Below are 14,685 nucleotides of genomic sequence, written 5' to 3' on the forward strand. Positions count from 1 at the left end.
GTTTGTTGTAATCTTATTAAGTGGGTTCAACCCTATGCAGGACAGCGGTGGGGACAGGGTATCTCCTTGGAATATGCCACATTTGATTTTCATTCACCTGTGCCATTGGCTTTGAGTTGGCCTCCAGAGTTGTTTTCTACAGCCTCAGCGATGAAGGTTCAGGACCTTCATCATTTTATGATTTGATAAGATAAGATGGCACATCTTTGTTGTAAATGTTGCAAATGCAGATTAAATCTTATGTTATCTGTCCTTTCTTTTGACATTTATGCAAGGTTGCGTTGTAAGCATTACTCATGTAAAAGGTGTCATATATTTAATTTGTACTTTAAAAACCAAGGCTGGATCAGTGATCAACCACAGTGAGGCTTCCACTTTTCACGTTTCACCATACAATGCGCAGACCTAACATCATGATGCTTTTCCTCTGCATGGTTGTCTTCGGACTGATTGTCAGCACTCCTTGTGCCGCAGTCCCGTTAGGAGATTTGACTTCTGGGCTGCAGTCTGTCCTGAGTGGATCAACCAGGAACAAGCTACTACTTATCTCATTTGACGGTTTCCGCTGGGATTATGACCAAGACGTGGACACCCCTAATCTGGATCAAATGGCCAAAGATGGGGTAAAAGCAGAATATGTCACGCCACCCTTCCTCACCATTACCAGCCCCACGCACTTCACCCTCCTTACAGGTATGTGGAAAACATATGTTCATATATGCATATTTACTTTTAATTGGCGATAGTCAGAGCACAAAGTAAAACAATGAAAAATGTCCATATGACATCAGTGTGTCAAAAATGTCAACACAGTTTTTATTGAAATACATTTCAGTTTTAGGCTGTGCCAGGAGACATTATTAGGTTAGTAGGTTTGCACATAGAGATAAAGTATTGATCAGTGTTTCCATCATCATCATCATTATTATTATTATTATTATTATTATTATTATTGTTGTTGTTGTTGTTGTTGTTGCTGTCATTGTTATCGATGGATCATATAATAATTTATATCAATAGTGAATCAAAATCTTGTTTTCCCAGACCGCTCAGCCCCCTGCACAATCAAAAATAATAATGATAAGAAAATTAATGAGATAATAGATTAAAGTATGATGAAAATAAACACAGTAAAAATAGGAACATAACTTGCAGTAAACTTAACATGTTTTCAGGTAAATACAGTTTTAGAATTGTAATCATGTGTTTTATTTTTTAACTTACATTGCGACTTTTTTTTATTTAATTTTAGTTCTTTTAAGAGCATTTTAGGTAGATTTTTTTTTAAATCATTTCTGCTTGTGTGGAAGTTGTAAAAAAAGGAAGCTAATTATTTTGTAAGTGTAAGTAAAGTCAACTATATTTCTCAAATGACTGACCTGTATTTTTCTCTACAGGGCGTTATATAGAAAATCATGGAGTAATCCACAACATGTGGTTCAACACAACTACTCAGGAGAAGAAGCAGTACTACATGACGCAGTTTGTTGATTCGTACTGGGACAATGGCAGTTTACCCATCTGGATAACAGCACAGAGACAGGTGGATTGTAGATCTCATAGGCCACATTTTTTGAAGTGATGTTTATTTATTTTTTTTTAGAGAGGAAGGGTGTTTGCTTCTTAAACGAGTAGGGTTGTGCTCAAAACCATTCAATCCAACACTAAGACTTGCCAGAGGCCAGTCCTCACAGAGATCAGGACAAAAAAGTAAATAAATCAAGAAATCAAGAAATTTTCAAGAATGAGACAAAACCAAGAGCTTTATAATGGTCCTGAGTTCATCTGCTTTTATGGCCCACGACAAGGAGTCTCAGAGTCTACAAAATTGTTTGTAACATGGACATATTATTATTATTATTATTATTATTATTATTATTATTATTATTATTATTATTATTAAAAATAGTCACAAGAAAGGTCTTAAAAGTTGCATATGTCGGTAAAAAGTCTGTAAGTTGCTGAATACATCCACATAATATCCACTGAATACATCAAGAATTATGGAATTATTACAAGATGTCTGTCTTCTGAACGAAAAGTTGCATTTCAATCACAAAAACACTACACATTCTTGACGGACTGAACACATTATTATATTGTCTTTTTGATTTTAACTTCTTCAATGCATACTTGTTGTTGTTGCTAAGAAGTGACCCATGTCTTCATTGTATATCGTATAACATACTGTTGTGGTTTGGGGGGATGTGTGCGAATGCATTGATTTGAAGTTTCAATGCTTTTTTTTTTTTTTTTGACACAGCTCAATATGAATTTGACAAAAAGCCCCAAAAGTCATCATCACTACCTGACATGACAAATAGCTTAAATCCCAGACGGCCTCTCCTTCCTGCTCATCATTTATGCAAACTTCCTCTTTACTATTCCACGGGTAGTCATCTTGGGACCTGTCCAATTTGTTTGAAATGCAGGTCTTTGGAGATGATTTATTGATCATCTTACTTGGACCGTTATTTACCCAAGTGCCAACAGTTGTGAGATCAGAGCGTGAAAGTTTACCCTACGCTGTTTCTCCCCCCTCCCTGCCAACATCGATGTCGGCTTGTTCAAGCAAACACACATCTAAGGGCTGAAGGAGACAAGTAAAGCCATCCTTTCCTTTTCATAATGTGTCAAAACCTGCCGGAAAAATAATCCACGCAGCCTCGTCAATAAAAACATAGAGGCAATAAGTTGGCGCTTGACAAAAGTTCATTTAAAATTGTTAACACGGCAAAAACAAATGCATACTATATCAAATTAACGGTATGTACAGTATAATCATTTTTAGTCTTGTAAATTGAATATGACTGTGTTCATTCATATTAATGTTATTCAAACACAGTGTGGAAAAAAAATGGTCTGTTTTGAGTTATGATGGTATAAGTCAACCCACCCAATTTTTGGGTTGAAAATGAGGAAAGAAAACCTTGACTTTCACACGTAGAAATACGGTATCTACAACTTAGCATGTTAGTACATATTTGCAAATGTGTTTGAACGTGTTTAAATAGTTTCAAACACACTTGCAAATAAGTTCAAATGGACTTGCAAATAAGTTCAAATGTACTTGCAAATATGTTAAAATATTGTTGAAAATATTTTCAAACATAGTTGTTAGCTAAATGCTAATAATATTTTTTTCTATATATTTTTTTTTGCTCTATAATATAGAGCATGCTCCTCAACAACCTGTAGTATTTGAAAATAAGTTGGAAAGTACTTCTACTTAGAAGATATTTGAACATATGAGTTTCCAGAATTGTCAAAAATGTTTTCTCCCCATAGACTCCAAACCTCTTTTTACCATAATAAACCAAATCAAATTAGCCCAAAAACACTGTTTAAAGCCAATTCAATATGTTGTATTTAATATGAAAATTAGTCCTGAACAGAGAAACAGAGAAAGAAAAAAAATACACATTTGCGATAGTTACGATTAGATTTTGTTACAATTAGATTTTGTTTCAGGAAAACTACGTATAATTGACACAAGAAGTTAACACAAGACATTCAATGTTACATTTTGTACATGGATTCTTGAAATGAAAACGTCTTCCCAATTCTGGAACACAGAAACCCACATCAATTATTCCTTTCATTGTAACCATACTACAAATCTATGAAATATTTTACTTTATTTACCTTTGTTCTTCTATCCTCATCTAGGGACTAAAAGCAGGCTCACTACATTTTCCTGGTACAGCTGCAACCTATAAAGGAGAAACTGTGAAGGTCAAACAGGTGGAACCTCGTTTCTATGACTATTCAAATGAAACAGAATGGCGGCATAATATTGACAAGGTGATTGGAGAGTGGTTCCACCAGCAAGATCTGGACTTTGTCTCCTTGTACTTTGGGGAACCAGACAAGGCTGGCCACAAATATGGACCAAATTCCACAGAGAGGCGGGCGATGGTCCAGCAAGTGGACCGAACTGTAGGCTATATTCGGGACAAGATCCATTACCACGGTCTAACTGATCGGCTCAACGTTATTATTACTGCTGACCACGGGATGACCACAGTCTTTCGAGGGGAACAAGTTAATGAGATCATCTTGTCCAAGATACCAGGCTTTAGCTTCAGAGATGTCAAATTTCATCTAGTGGATTATGGTCCTGCTGGAATGCTGCTTCCTAAAGAAGGGAAGTTGGAGACAGTCTACCAGGCTCTAAAGGGTGGTCACCCTCATCTTCATGTGTATAAGAAGGAGGAAATGCCAGAACGGCTACACTACAGTAATCACCCTCGACTACTTCCCATCATCCTCTTTGCCGATCCCGGATATGTAATCAATGGGGTGAGAAACATCTTCGAGCCATTTTCTCTGGATTTATTAATTGTTTATTATTCTTTTTTTTTTTTAATCCAAATGTAGCAGTTTCCTGTGCAGTTTCACAAAGGAGAGCATGGCTTTGATAATCAAGTGTTGGACATGAAGCCTTTCTTTAGAGCAGTGGGGCCTGACTTCAAGAACAACCTGGTGGTTGGACCCTTTGAAACAGTCAATGTGTACCCGCTGATGTGTCATCTGCTGGGGATTGACCCAGAGGTCAATGATGGCCACCTAAACAGTACCAAGCATATGCTGAAAGTCACAGGAGACAATAAGAGTAAGCCAACTTCTTTCCACGGAGGCCTGCTTGCATTTCCCTAAAAAATGCCGACATTCTGCATGACCAGCAGATCAGATTTTTCTTCCGCCAATCACAAACCTCTTGCAGGCTGATTAAAAGAGTCGCATTATCTGGTCTGCTGCGTTGATACTCACAATTGTGCAGAACAGCCGCTTTTTTACGATGCCAAGCTTTTTTATTTTATTTTTTTTTTTTTAATAAATGGATAGATGAACCCCGTGGCTAGCAATTCTCTTAGAAATTATGCGAATTGAGCACTTATATACATTTGCAAACTGTTATTTTGCCATCAGAAATACATGTTCACTGTTTATGTTCATGTTTTATTATTTGCATTTATTTTCTTTTTCTGTGTAAAGAATGGAATCCGATCTTTAATATGGCACCATCAATGTTTACATAGTCATACAATACAGTATTCTGTCGGTCTTGAAAGATGCGTCAAAATTGGCTGGCACTCTAGGAGTTGCCATTTCAAATAACGCTTGGCACTGGAAAAGACATTAACAGATGCATTTGTAATTATTTACGTTCTGCTGTACTGTATTTGAGACTAGTCCCAAGTGCTGGCTATAACATTTGGTATTGACCATTTTTTTTGGCCAAATAATTAGAAAATATCATTAAAATAACCATCATTCATCCAGCCCATTGCACACTTGCTCAAATGTTGTTAACTATGGCTGCAGCCACAGCTGTGTACTTTGCATTTATGTGGAAGGCTAAACTTGAGCTTCTTCTGTGGTAAACAAGCTCCTTCTTATAAAGAATACATATCACCTGGTGCCATTGGGGCATTTTTTGATACTGAATGCACCTTTCATGCATAAAAACATATTTAATAAGCACAGAGAAAGCATAAAGTTAAAGATTAAAAATGGATTAATGCGAAAAAATTGCGATTATAACTGTAACTAAACGATCACAATTCATCTGTTATTTTGACACCCCCAGTTCAAATAAATGTAAGCAAAATAAACTGAAGAATCGTTGTGGGAGGCATAGAATATTGTTGTGAATGCTTCTATCTTGACACAATTATGCTGACACCGAGGCAGAAATGTTGTCGGCTCAACTCTTATCAAAAAGCCTGTGTGTTGAGATAAGAAGGGTACTGTGTGCTAATCTGGAACTTTCAAGTGATTCATAAGCTCCTCACACTTGTTTTTTTTTTGTTTGTTTTTTTTTTCCGCCCGCAGGTCAACAACCCTCTAGTTGGTCACAAATTGTCATTGGCTTATCAGCAGTGACTGGGTTTTTGGTATTGGTGTTTGTCGCAGTTGCCTCCCATACCTTGTATAAAAGGAACTCAGCAAGAAAAAGGTGAGGAATCTAAACCATAACAATGTGAAATAAAACCTTTTTTTCATTTGTGTATAATTAAGGCACTCTTGGAATCCCTTTTGCTAATAATATTATTATGAGTAATTAAATACTGTTTTGGAAACCTCGGCATAACCAACAGTTAAAGAAAATAATAGATTTTTTGGACAGTTATGTATATTCCACTCAAAATGTATGTATTCGCAGTGGAACTGATCACACCAAAGCAATAAAATAAAATAAACATTCAATAGCAACACGTATAAAGTTTAAAAAAAAAACGAGCACCAGTTAAATAGTTATTCATGAAATTCCGGGAAGTACACACCAAAGAAAGTCTCACGGATCCGATTTCATCATGACAATTTGGTTTTAAACCGCTATTTTGGGAGAATTTCTAGTACAGTATTTCTACGTTGGAATGTGCCAAACTAATTCTCAATCGGGATGTTTTATACTTATAGATGGGTGAAGCTACAATCTAAAAAAAATTTTAGTTTGATTAATTTAAATTTCAAACAGGGCATAAAAATATTAAGTTGAAGGTGCTACAATTTCTGTCCATGCCATTTTTTTCTAAAGTAGTTGAACAGAAACAAAAAAAAAAAGCCTGATTTTCATCATTCAGTTTTTTGGAATTTAATTACTTTTTTGTATTACTCTTGTCAGTGTCGGATTTTTGTTATCATTGTAAGGGGTACTTTCAAATTTTGACTAGGTTTATATGTAAATACCGGAATTCAAACAAAACAACCACAATACAGCATGCCCACATTCATTCTACTTTGTTTTCACTTCTTTCAGATCTAAACAGATGACCACTGCTGATGAAGAGGAACACAGCAAGCAAACTAATCTTTGAGCAATCACAAATTGAACTAGTTTTACCCTTGTACCTTCTTTGCGATGCATGATTTACACCTTAAACCTGTATGGTTTATATCATAGGTGTCGAACTCCAGTCCTCGAGGGCCAGCATCCTGCATGTTTTGCAGTTTTCTTTCCCCAACACACCTGATTCAAATGACTAGCTCATTAGCAAGCTCGGCAAGAGCTTTAAAATGATCCCAATCATTTGAATCGGGTGTTTTTGAGGGAAAAGGTTTGAAAACATGTAGGATACCGGCCCTCGAGGACTGGAGTTCGACACCTGTGGTTTATATCTTCGAAGTGGATTCATAATCAATTCTAACCATAGTATCACGCACTTGTTTATCTTTTTGACTGATTTACAAGTGAACAATTATGTACTTCATTTACCATTGTTTTGTTTTATATTTGTTTTTGATAATATCACAGATGTGTTTGCTGACATTGTAGAATGTCATTAAGATTTCTTCATTTTCTTCTTTGGTTGTGATGGAGTGACTCCAAATGACTTAATGGAGATACTTAACACTTATCCTGTAATGACTGACTGTGATAAACCTTATCAAGCACATAAAATCAGCCCTCCTGTATCTTCATTAAGATTACAGAGTCCAGTCTTTATTGAATCCACGTGTAAGGTGTTGATTTTTTTTTAAGCCATTACTTCTTCACAACATCATGACATCATCATCGTCAATGCATGCACTCACTGACTTGATCCTTTTTGTAAACCTGTTTCTGCAGGCCAAACTCTGTCATGCCTTTCAAAAATAACACAGATTGAAAAGTAAAAAAAAAGTTTAAGAAACTAAACATTTGCAGCAAACAACTGGCTAAAATACATCTTGAAAAAGGCTTAAAAACCAATAAGCAAGTTTAAAAATGATTAAAGAAAGGTTTTCTGCTCTTTTTTTTCAAGTTTTCCAGTGAATAGGGTTCTCCAATATATAGGGTTCATAATAATGAAAAGGGAACAGAAACACAGTACAGAGGTCCCTATCCCAAAAATCCTGAAGTGGAAGAAGTACCAAAATTATACCAAATACCAAATTTATGGCATATACTATACATATACTTTATTGAGAACAGTGTATTTGGGTCCCTGAATATTTTAAATGTGAAAAGTATTTATACTTTTCATATTTAAGACAAATATTATTGCAGTACACATATTTATTTAAAACTTTAATTATTAACACTTTTATAATAACTGTACCTACTCTTCTGCCTTCTGGTTTCCATGTCTTGGCTGTACGTAGTCAGGATCACGGTGAGCCACAGTTGCTCGGACATCTAAATAGAGTGAAGCAAGTAGTTAACCAAACATGAGTAAAAAGCAGAGTTTAATTGAAATTCCAATTTATTACATAAGAGGATCCCAAAGCTTTTTTTTTTTTTCCTCCTCGCCAGTTTCTTTCAGCCGTTCGAGTGTGATTGACTTAGAGAACTTCCTCCACAATGACAAAAACAAAAAAAAATGTTTTCAACTGACTGGTAATCTGTCAATAAACTGATTGTCAGTCCATCGCCAAAACAGGCATTCATCAGCGACGGACTGATGGACAGTGCATCAGTGCTGATGAAGTGCCCACCTTTGCATTTACAGTTAAGTAATCTGTCTGGCATGCAGGGTGACTCTCCGCAATATAGATTTTTCATTACGGACAGCAGGAGGTTCTGCATTTACCATTGTCCATAGCTATAACAAACATGGCCGCCTCTGGAGAAGTGCCACCCACCATGTAATTTAATGATAACTAGACCTATGTTTTTGAAATTTACAATCATTTAATGTATTCCTTTTTAATGTAAAATGGTCTAAATCTTACACACTGTCCCTTTAAAGAAAAAGAAAAATAGTGGTTCCAATTTCAAGGTCATTATCACACCTCTTTAGCATAGGCAGCATTTCACAGCGCGACCTCTAATGCGACACACAGACATCTCACTGGTTAAAGGTCTACCATTATCTCCACTTATCAGTTGTTTACATAGTAAAAAAATAAAAACCTGTTTGGTCTTTGCACAGGCTAATTTTCTCAAAGACAGAGTAAGGGTGTGCTCTTAATGTGGCACATTAGGGAGAGACTAAATATTATGCAGCTGGAGAACTTCTGGCATAAAAATGTCAAATTTATTAACGCTAATACTTGGCCTTGTGTTCTGCTTCATCTTCTCTCCCCTTTGCACTCCTGCCCCAACATGGGACTCGGTTTCAGGGCAGCAGTCTGTCTTCAGTGGGTCTCCCAAGAACAAATTGCTGCTCATTTCCTTTGATGGCTTCCGCTGGGATTATGACCGGAATATTGAAACTCCGAATCTGGATAAGATGGCCAAGGATGGTGTCAAGGCACTATATGTAACACCACCTTTCCTCACCATCACTAGTCCTGCTCACTTCTCGCTTCTTACAGGTAACTCTGGTGTGCTCTGACTTTAAACAAGGTGGTAAAATCAGATTGGTGGCCCAAGAGATTATGATGCTTTGTTATTTTTCCCTTTACTTTCCCAGGAAATTTTGTAGAAAATCATGGAGTAATCCACAACATTTGGTTCAACACGACCACTCAGGAGAAGAAGCAATACCACGCAGCTCAGTTTGTTGATTCTTACTGGGACAATGGCAGTTTACCCATCTGGATAACAGCACAGAGACAGGTTTTTTCAAATATTTTGATATTTGTTTAATTGTTGTTGTTTTTTTAATGCCTGGAAATTTGAATATTTTACCAATTGATTTTACTCTGTAGTTTTTGGTCCAAAATTGAAGTACTTAATGGCAATATGTTTATAAATACTTGAAAATACTTAATACTTAAAAACCTTTATAAATACTTGCATGGCTTTCCAGTTGGTTTTGTAAGTGAGCAGTTTACAGTTGCAAATTAGCTTGATTTTACTTGATTTTGGTTTTCATGATTAATACCTCTGACCAGAGATGAGAAAATCAGGTCCACAAGTTAAAACCCTACCACAGTTTCCTTTTATTTACATGTGCTTTTACTTAACAGGTAAGTTAATGAACTCATTTGACTGCAAGTTGATTAGGAACACCAGTGGCTAAAACTAAACTGTGACAGGGTTTTTACTTTCTGGACCTGGACTTCCCATCTCTGCCTCTGACTAAAATTTAGTCTCCAGTGCACAGGTGAAATCCAATTATTGAACAGAGCATAATGATTTTGAGCTATTTATTCTAACTTCCACACATAGTTATAGTAACTCCTCTCAAATCAGATCTAGCCCTGAATCACTGAAGTCTCAAAGGGCTTCACAGGTGAAATTAAGTTATATTGAGACTTCTTTTGCGAAAAATAAGTCGTACAGAGACTTCTTGTAATCATAAGTACACAACAGCATCCCCTACTCAAGGCTGATAAAAGGGGAAGGAAAACTCAAAAACCTAAATTTGGGGGAAATCAGAAACCTTTAGAAGGGACCACAGGTGGGAGAAGCCCCCTTCCAGGCTCAACAGTTTGACGTGATTGCTGCATGTACCAAATACAAACAAATACAGATACAAATAAACACATAGTTCCCTATTAGGCAGGAAATGTCCAGTGCAAAGATGTCTTGGCAGCAGGCGAAGCCATTGGACAGGAACCTCCCTAAGTTGTGGTTTTGACACATTAATAATATCTTCTTTAAGTGTGTTTGTTTTATTTTCTTTTAGGGATTGAAAACAGGATCTCTGCATTTCCCCGGGACAGCTGCAACATACAAAGGAGAAACTATAAATGTGAGGCAGGTGGAGCCTGCTATCTACGACCATGGAAACGAGACAGAATGGAGGATAAATATCAACAAAGTGATTGGGGACTGGTTCCACCAGCAGGATCTGGATTTCATCTCCTTGTATTTTGGAGAACCAGATTTGGTTGGACATAAATTTGGACCGGATTCCCGAGAGCTTCGGGAGATGGTCCAGCAAGTGGACCGTACTGTTGGCTACATTCGAGACAAAATCCACGACCATGGTCTTACAGATCGACTCAACATCATCATCACAGCTGACCACGGCATGGCTAACATACTACCAGATAGTCAAATTCAGAGGATTGTCTTGTCTAAGATCCCAGGCTTTAGTTTCAAGGATATCCAATTCCAACTTCTGGATTATGGCCCCGGTGGAATGTTACTTCCTAAAGAAGGGAAGCTGGAGAAGGTCTACCAGGCTCTAAAGGGAGGACACCCTCATCTCCATGTGTATAAAAAAGAGGATGTGCCGACGAGACTGCATTACAGCTCGCATCCGAGACTCCTTCCCATCATCCTTATGTCTGACCCCGGATATGTCATAAGTGGGGTAAGAAACAGAATTCATGAATTTTTGAGTCTTGATTGATCAAATGTCACAATGTGTTGTGAGGATCCTTTGAGTCAATCATATCTTGAAAATGTGTATCATAAGCTACGAATCACACTTTGGCAACGACAAGTAGCTGCCATTCGATTAGTTCCATCCTAGTTGTACTCTGTTTTACATTTTTATTACTTCTGCTTGTACTTTGTACTCTTCACATTTCTACACTGCTTTTACATTTTTGTACTTTTATCACAGAAGAGTTTTTTCTGCGGCACTTTACATCCCGGGTTGCTAACAGGATATGAAAACATTCTCCTTTCTTTGATTTGATGTATACAATTTTGTCACTACCTCCAGTTGATCAACCATGCCACTCGAGTTGCATATACAGCTGGCGTTTCATAATTCGACACCGTCAAACTATGAACATAAACAATAACATAAATAGAAAATACGAATTACGATACAATATTTACATCACTATACAAACGAAGAACCATAGTGCTACTAAATGAAAGTGCAAACTTATGACAGCAAAACAAACCTTGATGGCTGCTTTTAAACCCCGAAGGGAATGAAGTCCAAATACCTTCCAAAAAGTAACTTTCAAAAAATATAGGCTGATGAAAATGAGCAGCTTCAAACCACCTTATCTTTTTCTTCACAATGTCTCATTCACGTGCAATTAAACAGGAAGTGCAAGAACCAAAATGTCCACGAAGGGCAACAAATAAAATACCCTGTAAATAATGCATAAACAATATCACAATTACGAAAACAAAAACTGACTAACAACTTTACATGAATTTATCACTTTTAAAAAATACACTTGACGAATAATAACATTATGACAAATTAACTGACAACGTATATTTTGGCAGTTAAACAGTTAACGATGCACAAGTGAGTAGCACCCATAAGTTACTTTGATAACTAAATACGCTAGAGCGAGCAACAAACTGTTTTCCCTCTTTTAGATAAAAAAATATATTTTAAAACATATTTTCAAATTATATTTCAAAAATACAAAAAATTAATAAAAGAGGGAATCTGGCATTACAACTGTGCCAAACAAATCATGGCATCATGATTAGCTGTGGTGACCAACTGAAAGTGCAAGTACCATTTTGAAATGTTGACAAGTAGTCCAAAACCATAGTGGTTCAACGACCACAGAATTTTTCTCGACTTGCTTAGCTGGATCAAGCAAGATGCAATGTCATGTTTCTCATTAAACTTTTTTTTTTTACTTTTTGTGTCCCTCCAGTTTTTACCTTTGCAGTTCAACAAAGGAGATCATGGCTTTGATAATGAAGCCATGGATATGAAAGCCTTTTTTAGGGCTGTGGGGCCAGATTTTCAGAAAAACCTGATTGTCGATCCCTTTGACCTGGTTAACGTGTACCCACTCATGTGCCATCTGCTTGGAATCAGACCGGAGCAAAACGATGGGCATTTGAACAAAACCAAACACATGTTGATACATAATGATAACGCGGGAAGTGAGCATGAAGGTAGGTTAATAGTGATGCTGCTTTTAAAATAAAACTTCAAGTTTAAATCATTATTCTTGAAGCTTGGGTCAAATTGATGAATCGCAATATCTCCAAGTTCCAGTATTGGGACACCATACAAAGATAAAGTATACTGTACTGTTTAGCCTAAAATCATTGCCATTTAACAAAATGCAGTGAGCATAAAACTTTCATATTTACAAATATCATTCAAATAATCTCTAAAAGTAATTTAAAAAATGAAGACCGGCAATGTATCAACGTTGTTTTAGCTGTTTGTAAAAACACACACAAACACACAGTCTTATCTCCTAACTGTGATTCAGAAGCTGAACAGGCATGTGTAGCCGGTTTCTTCAGGCACAAACTTTTATTGTATTTTAAATTTAACAGGGCGCTAGAGCGTGGAGAGGGGCGCAAATACGTTAGCAGAGCAACAGCATCACCCTCTGCTACAATCCCGAACTATAACACGTATATTCCGAAAATGCTCATTTTCTTCAAGGGCCAGGCTTGGCCTGTTTAAGTATTACATGACCTAATATAAATAATCAGGATCGTTATTAGGCTTCTGTGGGCTTGCTGATGAGTTGATGTGTTGGAGGACGTTAACATGAAAATTATATAGGGGCCCTTGAAAACCGAGTTTGGACACATCTAGTCTAGTACGATCTAGCTTCATTTTCTTGGAACATCACATCTTCACCCGTAGATTTGACATCACGTGAGGTTTCAGAAAAGAACAAGGAAGATAAGCAATCACAATCTAGCATTCCCAGTCCATTATCAGTCTGAAATCTCATGGTGTATTACTTCAAATAGTTGTAAAGCCATATCTTATCATCATGGTGGAATTCTATGTTATATCTGCTCTTTATATGAATCTCTTTCTGCCATTTCACTTACATTATGCTTTTATGTCCTTTTAGCTGTCAAGAACAGCTCTCAAATGGAGGTGCTGATAGGCTTGGCGTCAGGGATTGGGCTGCTCGTTCTTGTGTTTATCATCATGGTTTCCTACAACATGTGCAGAAGGACAAAAGCCTGAAGGGTTCTGGAAGTCCTGTATCACTTTCAGACATAGCAATCCATGTGGTTGCCTGGGGACTCACACATAAAAGATCGCCTTCCAGGCTCCAAAGAAATGGTCTTGTCTTGACTACTGTACATGGAAATCAAATTTCTCTCCTCTCCTCTATTTTAACTGAATACGTATTAGCTTACTATCTTAAATTGTGTTACCTGCAGTGAAAAGTGGATTTTTTTTAAAGTGCTCACCGAAGCTAAAGCTTCACATTAAGTGCTATCAACTGGTAACAGGAGGGAATGTCCTGAACACTGAATTGATTACAATAGTATTTTATTACAGAGGTAAATATAGTAAAGTAATTGATTACTTTAGTGCTTAATTACCCAAAGTAATTGATTACTTAATCACTTAATTACCTAAAATAATTGATTATTTTAGCACTTTATTATAATCAATCAAAAATCTATGAGGTATTAAAGTACTAAAGTCTAAAGTACTGAAATAAACTACTAAATTACTAAAAGTAATTGTGTAATTGTGTGTGCAGTCATGGCCTTACACACAGTCCCAAACACTATTACAAACCCTATCCCACATTGACAACTTAAATGAAATGTTTATATTTATTTTCAACAATTTAAATCTCTCTTGGCTGCCCAGCTTCCAGGATTGTTTATGTTCTATTGGTATTTGTCAATTCAATTTTTTTTAAATATTCTTTTAGCCTAAAAGGTTCAAAAAGTAGTGCTTCAATCAAGTAAACAAATATAAAACGTTTTTATAGCATATCAATGGTGAGGCACAAAAATATGCACATGTTGCAAAACACAATTCAATATCTGGTTTAAAAAAAATAATCTGAACTCTTAAACCAAAAAATAAATAAATAAATAACAATGATTCTGTAGACTGGGAATGTGCAAGACCTCCACTGTTGCAGTTTGTTTTGCTGCAAAGCAAGTCCTTATTTTCTACACAGTATCTAAATTCAGGTCATATTAGT

The 14,685-nt window shown here is 36.4% G+C and overlaps 2 protein-coding genes and 1 long non-coding RNA gene across 3 annotated transcripts; 2 read left to right on the plus strand and 1 right to left on the minus strand.

Moving 5' to 3' along the window:
* The first annotated feature begins 395 nt into the window (after positions 1-395).
* Positions 396-6,875, plus strand: LOC148409298 (ectonucleotide pyrophosphatase/phosphodiesterase family member 7-like). Its single transcript, XM_088439000.1, has 6 exons — positions 396-693; positions 1,398-1,543; positions 3,670-4,302; positions 4,381-4,615; positions 5,839-5,962; positions 6,767-6,875. The coding sequence occupies exons 1-6, from the start codon at positions 396-398 to the stop codon at positions 6,822-6,824; spliced, it is 1,494 nt and encodes a 497-aa protein (XP_088295126.1). The 3' UTR covers positions 6,825-6,875.
* LOC148409299 (uncharacterized) lies at positions 3,344-13,775 on the minus strand. Its single transcript, XR_015868388.1, has 4 exons — positions 13,559-13,775; positions 8,053-8,125; positions 3,646-3,713; positions 3,344-3,565 (listed from the first exon to the last, which is right to left on the minus strand). It is a non-coding gene; the product is annotated as an uncharacterized LOC148409299 (long non-coding RNA).
* On the plus strand, positions 8,884-14,175 carry LOC148409300 (ectonucleotide pyrophosphatase/phosphodiesterase family member 7-like). Its single transcript, XM_088439001.1, has 5 exons — positions 8,884-9,246; positions 9,345-9,490; positions 10,506-11,138; positions 12,406-12,652; positions 13,582-14,175. The coding sequence occupies exons 1-5, from the start codon at positions 8,958-8,960 to the stop codon at positions 13,698-13,700; spliced, it is 1,434 nt and encodes a 477-aa protein (XP_088295127.1). The 5' UTR covers positions 8,884-8,957; the 3' UTR covers positions 13,701-14,175.
* The last annotated feature ends 510 nt before the right edge of the window (positions 14,176-14,685 follow it).

Source organism: Hippichthys cyanospilos, chromosome 17 (assembly GCF_059441005.1).
Source record: "Hippichthys cyanospilos isolate Australia breed blue-spotted pipefish chromosome 17, RoL_Hcya_1.0, whole genome shotgun sequence".
Classification (NCBI taxonomy): domain Eukaryota; kingdom Metazoa; phylum Chordata; class Actinopteri; order Syngnathiformes; family Syngnathidae; genus Hippichthys; species Hippichthys cyanospilos.

Bases quoted from the DNA above. Each gene is read 5' to 3' on its own strand.
- LOC148409300 (XM_088439001.1), top strand. From the start codon at position 8,958: ATGTCAAATTTATTAACGCTAATACTTGGCCTTGTGTTCTGCTTCATC. The intron at 9,247-9,344 runs GTAACTCTGGTG...TTACTTTCCCAG, and splicing joins TCACTTCTCGCTTCTTACAG to GAAATTTTGTAGAAAATCAT. The intron at 9,491-10,505 runs GTTTTTTCAAAT...ATTTTCTTTTAG, and splicing joins GGATAACAGCACAGAGACAG to GGATTGAAAACAGGATCTCT.
- LOC148409298 (XM_088439000.1), top strand. From the start codon at position 396: ATGCGCAGACCTAACATCATGATGCTTTTCCTCTGCATGGTTGTCTTC. The intron at 694-1,397 runs GTATGTGGAAAA...TTTTCTCTACAG, and splicing joins GCACTTCACCCTCCTTACAG to GGCGTTATATAGAAAATCAT. The intron at 4,303-4,380 runs GTGAGAAACATC...ATCCAAATGTAG, and splicing joins CCGGATATGTAATCAATGGG to CAGTTTCCTGTGCAGTTTCA.